At 44.0% G+C, this 16016-nt stretch overlaps 1 protein-coding gene across 2 annotated transcripts in view; it reads left to right on the top strand.

The window, feature by feature from the left end:
* Positions 1–12065, top strand: part of LOC310786735 (serine/threonine-protein kinase TAO1-like) — a 46771-nt gene extending 34706 nt beyond the window's left edge. For both annotated transcript variants that reach the window (XM_083648010.1, XM_083648011.1), the window contains exons 17-20: positions 1189–1428; positions 1944–2156; positions 6857–7039; positions 7884–12065. In XM_083648010.1, the coding sequence (XP_083504136.1) occupies positions 1189–1428; positions 1944–2156; positions 6857–7039; positions 7884–8387 (1140 nt within the window). In that variant the 3' untranslated portion in view covers positions 8388–12065. The remainder of the gene's footprint in view (positions 1–1188; positions 1429–1943; positions 2157–6856; positions 7040–7883) is intronic.
* The last annotated feature ends 3951 nt before the right edge of the window (positions 12066–16016 follow it).

A 16016-nucleotide genomic window follows, 5' to 3' on the forward strand; every position in this document is an offset into this window, starting at 1 on the left:
CTCATCGCTAGACACAACATAGAGCAGGACCTGACCAGAGAGGTAGGCTCCCTATACACACATACACACACAGGATCCTCATTGCTAGACACAACATAGAGCAGGACCTGACCAGAGAGGCAGGCTCCCTATACACACACACACACACAGGATCCTCATTGCTAGACACAACATAGAGCAGGACCTGGCCAGAGGGGCAGGCTCCCTATACACACATACACACACATAGGATCCTCATCGCTAGACACAACATAGAGCAGGACCTGGCCAGAGAGGTAGGCTCCCTATACACACATACACACACATAGATCCTCATCACTAGACGCAACATAGAGCAGGACCTGGCCAGAGAGGTAGGCTCCCTATACACACATACACACACATAGGATCCTCATCACTAGACACAACATAGAGCAGGACCTGACCAGAGAGGCAGGCTCCCTATACACACATACACACACAGGATCCTCATCACTAGACACAACGTAGAGCAGGACCTGGCCAGAGAGGCAGGCTCCCTACATGTATACACACATAGATCCTCATCACTAGACACAACATAGAGCAGGACCTGACCAGAGAGGCAGGCTCCCTATACACACATACACACACATAGATCCTCATCACTAGACACAACATAGAGCAGGACCTGACCAGAGAGGCAGACTCCCTATACACACATACACACACAGGATCCTCATCACTAGACACAACGTAGAGCAGGACCTGGCCAGAGAGGCAGGCTCCCTATACACACATACACCACCAGTCAAAAGTTTTGATACATATTAACCAGTTTTAAATCCTGGTGTGATCCCATCTTTTTTGACAGTGTTGCGTTCGCAAAATGTGTCCACAGTCATAAAGTACTCAAAAGCACTTCTTTGTAGTTCCCGCTACAATAGGTGTCTCCAGGAGCACATTTTGTCATAATGACACACACAGACTCACAAGGTGAAAACAATACCAGCCAATGCTGTCGCGGCTGTGGTGAGCAGGAAAGCATCTCAGAATACAACATGTCCAACCTGGCAGCAGATGGCGCTTAGGTGGTTGACACTGAGCTGAAAGCTGATACCTACCCAGTATTAGTAAGGTGTTTCTAATAAAGTGCTCGGTGAGTGTACATACATACCGGTATATACATTTATTTTTGGACCCATCTCACCTTCCCCCCACCCCTGTCAGGAGCTAAACAAGCGGCAGACGCAGAAGGACCTAGAGCATGCCATGCTGCTCAGGCACCACGAGTCCATGCAGGAGCTGGAGTTCCGGCACCTGGGGACGATACAGAAAGCCCGGGCGGAGCTGATCCGCACCCAGCACCAGACAGAGCTCACCAACCAGCTGGAATACAACAAGAGGAGGGAGAGGGAGCTACGGCGCAAACATGTCATGGAGGTCCGACAGCAGCCCAAGAGCCTCAAGGTGCATACTTAGATTTGAAGGGGGGGGGGGGGGGGTCTTCTGAAGGGTCTTTTTTTGCAAGACACAGAATCCCTGCAAGTTTCATGGATGTTGTTCTGTAGTAGCTCATCCTCCACACTGACCTCACTGAAGGGGAGCAAATGAAAAAAGAATACTGTTACAAGGAACTAATGAGTATCACATTATTCATTTATTATTATCTACATATTGAAAAACATCACATGGCTTACGCAAAATCACATGATACATAATCAAATTGATGGTCATTGCATTGAACTGCGTGGTAATGTTAAGTGATGTTAAACAAAACTTACATTTTTAAATAATACCTTGTTTTTGGATAAAATTGGCTTGTTATCAATTTAGACAACAGATTTGCTGAAAGACGATAACATTGAATTATTGCTCGGCCATACATTATTTCATTATTAGTATTATTAGACACACACACAGAGATTCAGTACTTACAGTCCCTCACTGAACATCTCCATGTCTTTCCCCTCTGTCCCCATCAGTCCAAGGAGCTGCAGATCAAGAAGCAGTTCCAAGACACGTGTAAGACCCAGACGAGGCAGTACAAGGCCTTGAGGAGCCACCTGCTGGAGAGCACGCCCAAGGTGGAGCACAAGGCCGTGCTGAAGAGGCTGAAGGAGGAGCAGACGAGGAAGCTGGCCATCCTGGCCGAGCAGTACGACCACTCCATCAACGACATGCTCTCCACACAGGCTGTGAGTACCTCAACACCACGGCTGCAAATGGGACAAACATGAATATGAGAATTTCTAGGGTCAATTCACATAATTTGTGTATTTGTTATTATGAGGGTTCTCACTGGTGTTGAGAATGCTTGAAAGTGTGTATTTGAGAAAAATAAAATTTAGATTTTTCAAAACAATGGATGGCCTTGAAAGTACTGATAATTAAAATATAACAGCACCCAAATGCATCAACATGCTGCAGCTTTCTCCACCTTTGTCCGATCTCGGATCAGCACTTAACATCTTGAAGAAAACCCTATGATGGATATTTGCATTGATGTCGCAGCACTTGACATGACAAGATCATGACTTGAATAAAAGAGAAGAGGATAGCACTCCGAGTTAAACTTTTATTGCCTGCAAACGTTTCGGGCTGTTAACCCTTCATCAGTGCAGTAGCAAACAAATCCGGTATCACCCAGGTGACTATATCATGGCAGCGCTGGCTCAGGTGTGGTGATTGTCACCTCATTAACATAATTGATCATCAATTGCCTACAGTGCAATCTTCACTCAAAACCAGATCTGACAAGAGAATAGATACAAACAATCAAAAAGATCGAAAAAAACACAGAAAAAGCATCACAGAAAACAGGTCAATACTATCTCCTCATTCATCCCATTTGGAATGAGGGTACCAAGGGAGTGGATATATTGGCACTCCTTCTGTAAAGCTGCGTTCACACGACCTATTAAAGTTTGTCGCTGGCGTCGAGTTTACATACAAAGTCAATGCAAACGAGCGATTGAGCGTATATTCGCCTGGGAGAATAATCGCTGGGCGTCCGAGCGGCAGAGACAGAGCGATAGGGAGAAAATACGCTCGTCGCTCAAGATGAAATATTCCAACTCGAGCGAAAATACGCTGGCATCAGTCGCTCGCTGTTCAACGCTGATTGGCTGCCATGTGAGAGCGAGTCAAGGATCACTTGGCTTGGAACAAACCGCTGGTTTATTGTATGTCAACAAACCGCATTGACAGGCTGACAGCTGACATGAAGTGAAGTCTGTACTACCGGTATGCAGCTCGCATTAGGAGCACGCTGATAGGCTTAGCTTGTAAACAATGACGGTGGCTCGTAGTGGACAAACAGCATGACATTGCGTAACGTTATATCCCCCACATGTCCGTCATTTCGTGTGCCTGTTGATGAGCGATTTAAACAGAGCGACAGAGCGATTCCAAAGGGTTGACTTGAGCGACAGAGCGAAAAATAAATATCTCTGTGTGAACGCACCTTAAGAGAAGTCTATCCCTATTTCCACCTCTAGATGGCACCTCCACAACCTCCAAGCCCATATAGTGTAAATCACTGGTGCTGTGATTGTGACTGTTGAAGTGCCTAGCCACCGATGATTTCTCATCATGATTACGGATGTTACATTTGTGTTCACATATTCTCGTTTTGAGTTCCCTTTTAGTTTTTCCAACATACAGTAAATTGCATGGGCATTTTAACAGATAAATCACAAACTTGGACCTACCGTAAATTCCGGACTATAAGCCGCACCTTTTTTCCCGTTTTTTGGCCTTTTTTGGCCCCTGCGGCTTATATAACGGTGCGGCTTATCTATGGATTTTTTCAAAAAAAAAAAAAAAAATCTCTCTTTTTTAGCACTCTTTCTAACTATAAATCCACTTCTGTTTTAATTTCCTCTCTTGCCCTCTTTTCACCACACTGTATGACACTGTATGACACTGTAAATAACAACACAGGTGGTGTTGTGTTATGTTGTTTTGTTGAAATGTTAATAAATGGGAGCTTCCTCAAACAGCCATCTCTTTCCCGACAATCCCCTCTGTGCATGAACCCTTACATATGGTAATTAAAACACATTAAAACACAATAAAAAAAATAAAAAAAAATACCATTAAAACACCCGCGGCTTATAGTCCGGTGCGGCTTATATAAGAAAAAAATAGTCAACTTTGCAGGTGCGGCTTATACACCGGTGCGGCTTATAGTCCGGAATTTACGGTACATGTAATTCTTCCTTTAACCTTAAACACCACCCCTGTAACAGGATGGGTGAAAGTGTTGCCCTTCAACATATTGTAACAGTGGACACAGTTGTGGCATGGGAAATTACCGCTGGGGATCCGAGACATGAAATGCGTGGGCTTTTTAGATGGGCCTAAATCTGTTCTTTTTTTTTTCCGATTTTTTATCCCATTTTTATCCCCCATTAGTGCTAATTTGATTTATTTATTCTGGTTGCTGCTCCACCCTCTGCCGATCTGGGGAGAGCCGAAACTGGCTCCATGCTTCCTCCGAGACATGGGCAGTTAGCCAGCCGCTTCTTTTCACCTGACAGGGGAAGCTTCACTGGTAGGACATAGCACGTGGGAGGTTCACGCTATTCCAACCAGTTCCCCTCCCTCCAAACAGGTGCCTTTAACGACCAGAGGAGGAACCACATTAGCAACCAGGATATTGCATGTTTTGGTGAAGGGGGTTCCTATATGAAGGAAACCCCCGGGAGGCACGGGAAGAACATGCAAACTCCACACAGAAAGGCCCTTTTGACGACCCCACCCGGGCGGTGGGCACTCGAGGACATGCGGACGGGCACGCATTCCTTCAGCGTTCACAACGTCCCAGGTGGGAATCAAACCCAGGACCTTCGAGCTGTGAGGCGACAGCGTTTACCACTGCACCACCGTACCCCCGGCCTAAATCTGTTCTAACCAAAAAGTTTCTTAAATTACGGTTTCTCTTGTAGAAAAATCTGGGTGGAGTTTCAAAAGCACTGGCAATACCAGGATCGCTGTCTAAGATGTGCCAGTATCTATTGACCACTTGTTTGACAGCGCTAGAAATAGGGCTAAACGTAGACACCATGGCCGGCCCCTGAGTAGAGATGTCTCTGAAACTAGGTCTTAATAGATCAGACCGTGGTACCTGGCGTACCCTATGCAAATGTTCATCAAGCAGAGTGTCCTTATACCCTCTATTCTTGAAGCTGTCTAACAGCTCTATGGCATGAGACTCGAACGTCTCCTCAGAGTCACAGATCCGCTTGATCCTCAGTAATTGGCTATACGGAAGACTTTTCTTGAGAGCTGGAGAATGGTAACTGCTATAATGCAGGAAAGTATTTCTATCAGTTTCTTTTTTGTAAATTTCAGTGTGTAAAACTGTACCTTCTAGATCAGGGGTGCCCAAATTCTTTCCTAAACTCAATCTGGGTGGAGGGCCGAGGGCCAAAAATAAACGTGGAATTACATTAAAATGTATTGTGTTTTATAGAAAATTAACATTCTAAATCTAAAATAACATTTCAATATAATAATCTACTTTTTATCTGTTTGGTAATTGTAATAATTTGCAATTGGTTATATATATTTAAAAAAAAAACATCTGCATTTGTGGGGAGCTTAAACATTTAATCAGTAAACACCCAGTTAAAAACAGTTGTATTTTCCACCTTTGTAATCAAGAGAGAAATTTGACTTAATTCACAACTTGAAAAATCCTCAAGGTACTTTGAAAATCAGCTTTATTGTCCATCTTTTGTAAACAATTTGCCATGACAATTTGCAGGGATGCAATCTCAGGAGTGAACACAGTATATCCGCAGCCACATTCAGACACTGTTTCACAAAGTCACCACATGAAAAAGCTCTTCCACCCTTTGCAATCAGTGCAGATATCTGATAACTTGCCCGAGTTGCATTCTGGATTAAAAAAAATCTGGCATTTTTTTTTTTTTTTTTATCCGTGGCGGGCCAAAACAAACAACTGTTCTAGATCATGACTTCAAAATTAGGCCTCCATCAAATTTTGCCCCCAAAATATGCACATTTTTACTCTTTTTACTTTTTGCTTATCACCACATAAGTCTTGGAAAGTCATTGAAAGGTCCTTGAACCATGCGAGGATGTATGTATTTGTTAATCACATCATTTTTATATATTTTTTCAGTGAAATGCAAAAATTAGCGTGACTCGTCGCAATATCTGTCAATATAATCGCAATGTGATTTATTTTGCATATCGTGCAGCCCTAATTTGGTTTTTCAAGGCGTATCAAAATGGCTGCACTGAAGGCCATTTGACAGGTAAAACACATGGTGACTAGTCAGATATCAAAGTTACAGCTCTTTGATAGTAGAAACTGTATTTTTGTATGCAGTTGTATTGTTAATATGTTGCTGTAAATGTGAGATCTTAACTGTGAGTGTCTGTGTGACTCATATCATGTCTTGTGCTTATTATATAAATTCATTATTGAGGGAAATATCTGTCAAAGGTGAAAGGCTATTTGCCTGATTTAACACTGATGCATCAATATATCTGTTAGGCCAACAACAACCCTATGCAGCTCACAAAGACTGACTGTCTCTATGTCTCTGTCTTGCTGCGCGTGTCTCTGTGTCTGTCTCCATCTTGCTGCGTGTGTCTCTGTGTCTCCGTCTTGCTGCGTGTGTCTGTGTCTCTGTGTCTGTGTTGCTGCGTGTGTCTGTTTGTCTATGTCTTGCTGTGTGTCTGTGTCTCTGTCTCTGTCTCTCTCTTGCTATGTGTGTCTCTGTCTCTGTGCGTCTGTCTTGCTGTGTGTTTCCGTCTATCTTTCTTGCTGCGGCTGTCTCTATCTGTTTGTCTGTCTATGTCTTGCTGCGTGTGTGTGTCTCTGTGTCTGTGTGTGTCTGTCTTGCCTACCTGGCCTCAGCTGCGGCTGGACGAGGCTCAGGAGGCCGAGTGCCAGGTTCTGAGGATGCAGCTGCAGCAGGAGTTGGAGCTGCTGAACGCCTACCAGAGTAAGATCAAGATGCAGAGCGACGCCCAGCACGACAAGGAGAGGAGGGAGCTGGAGCAGCGGGTGTCGCTCCGCAGGGCTTTGTTAGAGCAGAAGGTGAGGGGGAGGCTCTGTGCTTCTTGTTAAGCTGTGTTCACACCGAGATATTTATTTTTCTCTCTGTCGCTTGATTCAACCCTTTTGGAATTGCTCTGTCGCTCTGTTTAAATCGCTCGTCAACAGGCACGCGAATTGACGGACAGCTGGGGGCTATAACGTTACGCAATGTCATGATATTTGTCCACTACGAGCCACCGTAGTTGTTTACAAGCTAAGCCTATCAGCGTGCTCCTAACGCGAGCGCCATACCGGTAGTACAGACTTCACTTCATGTCGGCTGTCAGCCTGTCAATCAGCTGTCAATGCAGTTTGTTGCCACACAATAAACCAGCGGTTTGTTCCAAGCCAGTGTGATCCTTGACTCGCTCTCACACGGCAGCCAATCAGCGTTGAACAGCGAGCGACTGATGCCAGCGTCATTTCGCTCGAGTTGAGATACTTCATCTCGGGCGACGACGTATTTTCTCCCTATCGCTCTGTATCTGTCACTCGGACGCCCAGCGATTTTTCTCCCGGGCGAATATACGCTCAATCGCTCGTTTGCATTGACTTTGTATGTAAACTCGATGCCAGCGAAAAACTTTAATAGGTTGGTGTGAACGCAGCTTAACTGTATTATCTTACTGTGTAGGACCGGTTTGTCATCACCGCTTTATTGTAGCCTTCAAAACCATCGCTTGTTTCAATTTTCCTGCCCACCAATTATTGGTTAAAAGCAGGTCAAAAGTGTTTTTGTGTGCCGTCATGACATTCATCTTGTAAGAGCAGGTGTCACTTGACCGGTGAATATTGTAACAGAACCCCTCATTTGTTTCCGCTATTTTTTCTATTTTCCCCTCAGATCGAGGAGGAGATGCTCGCCCTGCAGAACGAGCGCCTGGAGCGAATCCGCTCGCTGCTGGAGCGCCAGGCCCGAGAGATCGAGGCCTTTGACTCGGAGTCGATGAGGCTGGGCTTCAGCAACATGGTCCTCACGAACCTGACCCCTGACTCCTCCCAGGGGGGCTGGGGGGGAGGAGCAGGGCAGCAGGGGGCTCAGGGGGGAGGAGGCCATTGGCCCGGAGGAGGAGGAGGCGGCACCGGTAGTCATCATCACCAGGGGGGCTCCAGCTCCCAGCAGCCCTGGGGTCACCCCATGCTGGCTGGGGGCCCGCCGCCCTGGAGCCTCCACCACCCTGCAGGAGGGGGGAGTCAGAGGGGGGGGAGTGGGGCGGGGGGGGTGAGGAACAGCCCGCAGGCGGCTATGAGGACCACGTCATCGGGGGGGGGGAGTGAACAGGGCATGAGCAGGAGCGCCAGCATCACCTCTCAAATCTCCAACGGGTCCCACCTGTCATACACCTAGACCCCCCCTCCCCCACACACCCCCCCACACACACACACACACACACTTAAAGAAAACACATGTCTTACGTTCAATACTTGTGCAGCGAGGAAACACTGTACACACCATGCATGCACCACACACGCTTTACATACACTTCCTGTTCTTTCCTGCAGCACACACTGCACAGTGCTCATACTGGGACTGGGTTTTCCTCAGCCCAGTTCCTCTCTCCCACATGACCACTGCTCTCTTACTTCAGTGCACTGCTAGCAGGGGACTGTGGAAACCCAAAAACCTTAAGGTTCAGCCATGTTGGCTGAGGGCCGTTAGTACAGTGTGCCATAGTGCAATAGTGTCACATCTTTTTAACGTAGCTTATAGTGCTATTTGTTTTTATTTTGATTTGCCATTACTAGTCTCTGTTGCCATAGACTCAGACTAGTGTATCCAGACTAGTGTATCCACATGCAGTTTGTTATGAAGGCAAGGGGTTATTTGTTTTTAATGCAGTATCGTAAACCTGATATGGTATCAGTTTATTGTGGTGGTACAATATAAAGAGCGTTATGAGAAAAGGTTGCATTCATGTTGCAAGTTGCAATGTAACATTTGACAATGAGTCTTTTAGTGCCATTTTTTTTTTTTTTTTTTTTACAGAGTCAAGCAACTTGCTGGTGGACAGTTTGGATGACTGTTGATGTGGAGTAGCAGGCGTTGAGAAGGGAAGAGTGGAGGTGGAGGCTTGAGTCAGTCAGGAAAGCGATTCAGAACAGTTTAGACTTTAGAGGCTTTAGAGGGGACATGGGAGAGAAAGGGTGCAAAGATTGTTGAAAGTGAGTACTCATCTCTGGGTTTATTAGTAGCGCAAACACACAACACACAGCTGATCTCACTGATTAGCAGCACGTCTTCAGTCACAGAGGAGGAACTAGCCAGTGAAATCATCTGCTGTGGTCCTTAGTTGGACCTCCATAAGCACACAGTTGCCTGTCTTTGGAGTGGTGTGTGTACAGATTGTATTGTGTGCTGGTGTCACGGGGCATCTGTGTGGCTGCAAAGATGCCAAAAGCGAGGGGGGCGGAGTCGGACTCCTTTCATCATTGATTGTTTATGCCAACATCATAATGTATTTTCAAAGAGTTGATGTCAGAAATGTCCAGCGGTTAAAGTCACGATGATGTGGCCAGTTAGCTGTACTACGTTTTGCAGAATTGGAAGAGGGGAAAAAGTCGTTTTATTGTAAGTGCACGCTCGCCCTTATTGGGTCAACTCTTGGTTTTCCACAAGCCCCTGCCCTTCATTCACACTAGCCCCATCTAGTGGAAGGCCAGTCTGAGGGAAGCTGGAGCCTTTACTAGTTCACAGCCCTCATGGCAGGCAAGGCTTTTCAGCAGTGCTTAACCTCTACTTGAATAGTTTGAAAACTGGTATTCTGTCTTCATTTGTTTGCGGTAACTCCAGCTCTAACCCTAACCCCCAACTCCAGCTCTAAACTGGCACTGTCTTGGTTGGTGAAAGCTATGCATTCGGAAACGTTCTCCTGACAACTATAATAATGCCCTTTGGCTTACCTCAAGAACAATGTCAAGTAGAGCGCCACCATCAGGTGCTGCTGTGACTTGCGGATGACTTGCACTTTGGCACAGGCCTACACCCACACAATGTTAATCTGACATATTTAAAAACACACACATACGATCAACATTTCTCCATTTTTAGCCCTCAATCCAATGTCACTTTCCACACTTGGCTGATGAACGCTGCACATACTGACTCATTTTGGGAAAGTGATTTTTTTTTTTTTTTAAAGAGTGGCGACACACTCAACGGTTGTTAGGTCAATGTGCTGCAAATGAGCAGCAGGTAACAAACTGACATATAGGCTCAAAGCAACGGTACTGAGGCAGCTCCTTGGACACTGCTGTGCATCACAGCTGCCTAAGAGATGCCCTTTGTATCATAACATAGAAAGGAAAAGTAGTTTTTAGGGGCTAGAATCTGAGTGAGAGAGAGAGTGTACAGTAGTAGCTTCACTAGACCTGGGTTGGTTTATGACTGCTGAATGTCTCGATGGGCGGTTGGGTGGTGATGCTGTGATCTCCCCTGCCGTGCTCCCTGCAACTTTCTCCATTCTGACACCCCGCTCTGCCTCCCCCCCCCCCACCGCTTCCTCTTCTGCTGAACCTAGTTTGAACTAGCTGAACCCCTCCTGCCCTCCTTTGGAAGAGCTCTTCAACCAGGTGAAACAAAAGGAAAAAATACTATATATAGAATTATATAAATCAGAATAGTACAAGAATAGTGAAACAAAAGAGATAGAGGTGGAGGTTTTATGAGAAGTTTGTGCATTACGTGATGTTCAAAGGTGAAATGTACAGGGAGTCGTGTTAATATTGTATATTTAGAATTTGAAAAACGTGGAAATCTAATAAATTGACAAATAAAAGATAAATTAACTGCTTGTGATGAGAACACAATGACATGGTTTATAACAGTGGTATTCAAACCAACACCTAGATTTGCAGTGGCTCAGTTTTGACTGACACTCTTGTAATTGTAAACAATAGCGACAGAGTTCTAGGTTGAATCACCTCGATTAAATGGCAACATTGTGTTCTATGCTGAGGTGATTTTGCACATAATTTGGAATGTAATTGTATTCAATGATTTTAGCCTATGATTTCGCATTGGCTACATTTTGATGAGCATTATACGAAAGTCGATCTGTGCATTCTAGCTTCACTTCTAGAAAGAGAAAAAACGTGAATTATCTTTAAACATCTGGAGCAGTTTAACAATTACCAAACACTCCTCTCAACAAAAGAGAATTCTGAAATGTTTAGATACACATTCACTATAGTGTAACTCCTTCACCCAACAGTGTTCTCAACACTGTTGCACACAAGACAGTGATTTAGCCATGCGGTGATTTCAAGAATGACTTACTGATTGGGTTTTGTTGAATTCTGATCTTTTTTTAATCGTACCTCCCTACATTCAGAACTCTTCCTCTCCTGTTGTTTTTCTTGGCTCACTGTTGCAAAAAATCTCTTTACCCTGCTCTTCACCAGTATGCCATTGTACCCAACCCCCTTTAATAGTTTTTCAAATTCATAGTTTTATTTCTTTATTTTTTTATGCCGAAAAGGGTAATTTTATTTTCCAAATGATATATGTAGAGGGCCAGACGAGCATTGGTTTAGACCTCATCTTGTGTTTACTACGACTCAGTGTTTGGAGGCAGTCGGGGTCTACTAGAGTCTAAACTAGAGTCTAGTTTAGACCTTGGGTCACTCAGAACTGGATCAGTTGTACTCTGATTGCACAAGTGATTGGCCTAAAAGTCTACTGTGATTACCCTTGCCACAACGAGGGATCGCTGCCATTAGCTGATAGTAAGCGGGAGGCAGGGTTACGTCTCTGTACAGTGTTTATCAGTATTCCTTTTTTTCCTCTCCTGTCATTGGTGGATCTTGCTGTTTTATTCTCCCTGGTAACAGAGACCTGTATTAAACTGTATTAAATTGTATAGATTGTGCAAAAAAGATGAATGTCAGATTACAGAAGAGAAAAGCTATTCCCTTACAGAAGACGGCGTGATTTAAAATGTATAAAAGAAATTCAGAAACAAAGTTTAGGGGATAAATGTAATATTTTGTTTGTAATTACTATTTTTTGTTGGAAGAGGGCTACTGGATAAAGAATCATCTGTAATAAAGTAATTTTAATATTTCTTTGTCCTTGGCGTTTTGTGGATGAGAGAGAGACATGACACAAAATGATAACATAAACCTGAACATCAATATTTGATTTCCTCCTATTGTTTGATAAAGGGCTGAGGGTGTTTATCCCCTTGCCCCGGGGCCAGTCAACGGGACCAGATGGTGGTACCATCCCCTTTGATCTTTTTAAATACACATTGTTATAGTTGAAATGAAAACAGGGCAGTGTTCCATCACAGTCAGCTGGTTTTCTGTCTTTCCTGAAGGTCAGGTGTCCTCTTGATGGAGGTGGAGCACTAAGGCATCTACGCCATGCTGCCTGGCCAGCCTTAAACGGACACTTTCCTGTTGATGTTCAGTGAACATTTGATTGACGTTTTGATTCTCATCCTACAGCCTAAGAACTGACATAAAGCTTGGAAAAAGGCTCATTCAATTCCTGGATGCCTATTGTATCATGATGCTATTTGATCCCATAGACACTCAACAGTTGAACCAAGGGATTTCATCTGCCACTTTTTTTTTTTTTCATAAAATGCTTATAAAAATAGTTTTACTTGGTCAAACCAAGCGATGCAGCTATATTTACAATCAGGGGTGACTGTAACATTTCACTCGGACATAGAAAAACAGGGAAGGGGGTGTAGGCGAATTTAAAAAAAAAACTTTTTACGAAATGTCTGGAAAAGAATCGCATAACCTGCAAGAGGACGTGACTTCGGCTCTCGCTCTGGAGGGTCGTCCCGGCTGCCTTTACAGAGCAGAGCGAGCGCCACCTCATCTGTGTCCCTCAGAGGTTGGTTCCACTCCCAGTCTGTGGCTGGTCAATCTGGGATCAGATTGGTGGCTGGGTAAGCCCTCTCTTCAGGACCTGGAACCTGGGCCCCGTGTGGGGCAGCATCATGAGGAGCTTGTTGGAGAGCTGGGGCGTTCTACTGAGGCTGAGGGGCAGAGCAGAAAAGAGCCTCTTCAAAGTCTCTTTTAGCTGAGGGCCCGGTTCACATCTACAGTAGGACACTGAAAGAAGTTGCATACCTGAGAGCAGAGCAGAGTTGAAACATTTGATTTTGAATCAAATTCTTATAATACCGTCCATAATGCATCCATGTGCACATCGTAACCGTTAGGGATGGGACAATGGCTTATCTCACAATCAGGCCCGTAGCTACCATTGAGCACACCGAGGTCATGACCTCGGTATTTTCACCACACAATTTTTCTTTTTTTTTTTAGAAAAATAGCCCCCGACCCCCAGATCTATTCATCTGTCATTGATGTTTTAAAGCCCTCATAAATTAACATGATATATGACAGTTGATCAGAAATGCAACAATTTGCTTCCTCTCTGTGTGCTATATAGAAGGAAGAGACATAACTCACCACAACGTTCAAATGTTGCATTGGGGCTAGACTTTGGGGACAGTTCTATTGAAGTGAATGGGTAAGTAACTCTGTAAGTGATGTTTGTGTAGATGGGCCATTGTATTTAAATGAGCAGTATTCTGCCATGTGACCTGTATGCAGAATATAAATTATATTATATGGGGAGACATTTATTTTTTGTATCATTTTAAAGCAACAGCACAGTAAAGAGGATATTAATCTAACATGATGTCTGTAGTTCTTTATCCTGTTAATCCCTAAGCCTATTTTTCAGCTCACCTGCCGAAAATGACATGCCCGAACTGAATGGAGTATATCTCCACAACTACAGGGTATTTTCTGAAAATTATTTTTTTCAAAAGCTAGCCAACACCTGTGAGATTGCTGTAGAAGTGTCAGAATCAATTACAAAAGTACTGTCTCAGAGTAAAATCAGTTGGAACATGGCAAAAAATTAAAAATTCAAGCTCCGCCTAAAAAAAACAACACTATTTTGGATGAAAAGCACCTGAAAATCATGGGTTGGTAGCCAAATTATTCTATGGAGCAGTAGACTAATATCTTATGAGTGCTTGTATCAAAGGAAATCCTTAGAAAGTGAACCAGAGCAATTTTACAGATGATTTACTACATGTAGGCCCAGGCGGACCTGATCTGGGCACATTTTGGGCATCATGGTGCCATTTGAGTTTTCTATGGTAGAAGACTGAAATACCTTTTTTTTCTCCTATTTACATATCACTATAGGTACTCAGTTAATATGCGTTATGGTTTGGATAACCCTCAAGCCTTATATCTGTATTTTTACTCTGTGAAATGCATCAAAAGGGCTTCTTCAATTTGCCTGCAAAGCCTGGGGCGATACGCAGAGGGATATCTCGGGACCCCATTGGCCTATTTAGATGATTGACACCTCTATGGAAGCGTCAGAGCCAATAGAATCGACGTGAACTGAAATAATTTACGTCAGGCAGTTTTTTCAGGAAATGCTGTCGACTGAACCCAAAGCTCGTCTATTCTGTGAAGATGACCACTCCATGTAAAATCCTCCATATGGCTTTGTAAACACGATGACTGTAAAAAAACAACGCTTTAAGATGATGAAGAGGCATTAGGAGTAGCAATTAGTAGCGTTTTTATGAAGTCAAACACAACTTTTGATTGGAAAACGGCAAAGGTAAGACATAACTTGTAGTTTTATCTGTAAAACGTTAAACACTTTTTTGCTGTTCTTTGACAGCCTACTGAGTGAGTTTTCATCTCTCAGAGACGAGCTATACCTCTTTGGAAAGAGGAGACTCCGAGCTTTCGAAAGCCGCCTCGTTTGGAGAGAAAATATTCACTCACAAAAACAAATCACCACATAAACGCAGGCATGCACTGTTTTCTTGTTTTTGCTACATGGTGATATTGTTGCTTGGGGTTGGAATTATTTTTCGTTTGAATACAAATGCTTGTCAGAGTTTTGTAGCCACGTTTCTTCCCGACATTTTGGTGTGCTGTACGTCTCCCTGCCTGCTTCCTAAGCTGCAGCTGAGAGTCATTTGTGAGAGATGACAAGGGCTCAGCCCGCCGGCGGGCCCGCTAGGGGGGAAGAGGTTATAGATCTAGCCTCTTAATTTTGCTCTCAAAGTGCACCAGATTGAAGCATTTTACTTTCAAATGGACACAATTTTCTAACCGGGTGGGCACAGCCACCCCTGGGCCCCCCACGCCGCGCTAACACGACCTCGGTATTTCTCAAACCCTGGCTACGGGCCTGCTCACAATCTGATTCAATATGGGCTTCATGATTCGATCAAACTACGATGTGATGACAAATAAAAGTTCAGTCACAACAAACTGTAGAACTGTAGAATTATGGTTATGTCTGAGTCACAAATCTTTCTAGTAATGGCATTGGCAAATTATTATGAATGAGCTTCATTTAAAATAAATTCAATGGAGTGCTTGTGAAATTTGAATGCAATTTCAATATATTGTCCCATCCCTACCCTAATAACCATTATTCATTTTCATCTCCATCATCTGCAAAAAAAACTGCTCTCACCTGCCCAGCTACAGTTTCCTGTGGAAGAGCACCCCCGAGCGGTAAATGGGAGGCATGGCAGTTTCAAACCACAGCCGCTGTCAAGTAGGAGCCGGAACGACACTCCCCCAGGTAGGCCAGCAGAGGGCCTGAGCGGCCAGCAGCATAAAGGACAGGACTGCCTCGCACAGCAGAAGGCATGAAAGAGATTGTTGTGCTGTTTGGTGAAAACCATGTATCTCCAAATTGTCAACTTTTCTGGAACTGACAATGGCTGGGTTTCCCAAAAGCTTCTTAGCGCTAAGTAGGGCATTCACGACTAGTGAATTTTACTAGTCGACTAGTCGTCCCTAAAGGTAGTCGACTAGTCGTTTAAAAATAAAAAAATATATATATTTTTTTTAATCTTTAAGAAAGAACATGAGGTATTTACACGACATACATGGACTATCATATCCCATATCCCATATCCCCCACAAAGAACATCAAAACACAACAAAACAAAACAAGAAA

This window comes from Poromitra crassiceps, assembly GCF_964638095.1.
Source record: "Poromitra crassiceps genome assembly, chromosome: 1".
NCBI classification, from domain to species: domain Eukaryota; kingdom Metazoa; phylum Chordata; class Actinopteri; order Beryciformes; family Melamphaidae; genus Poromitra; species Poromitra crassiceps.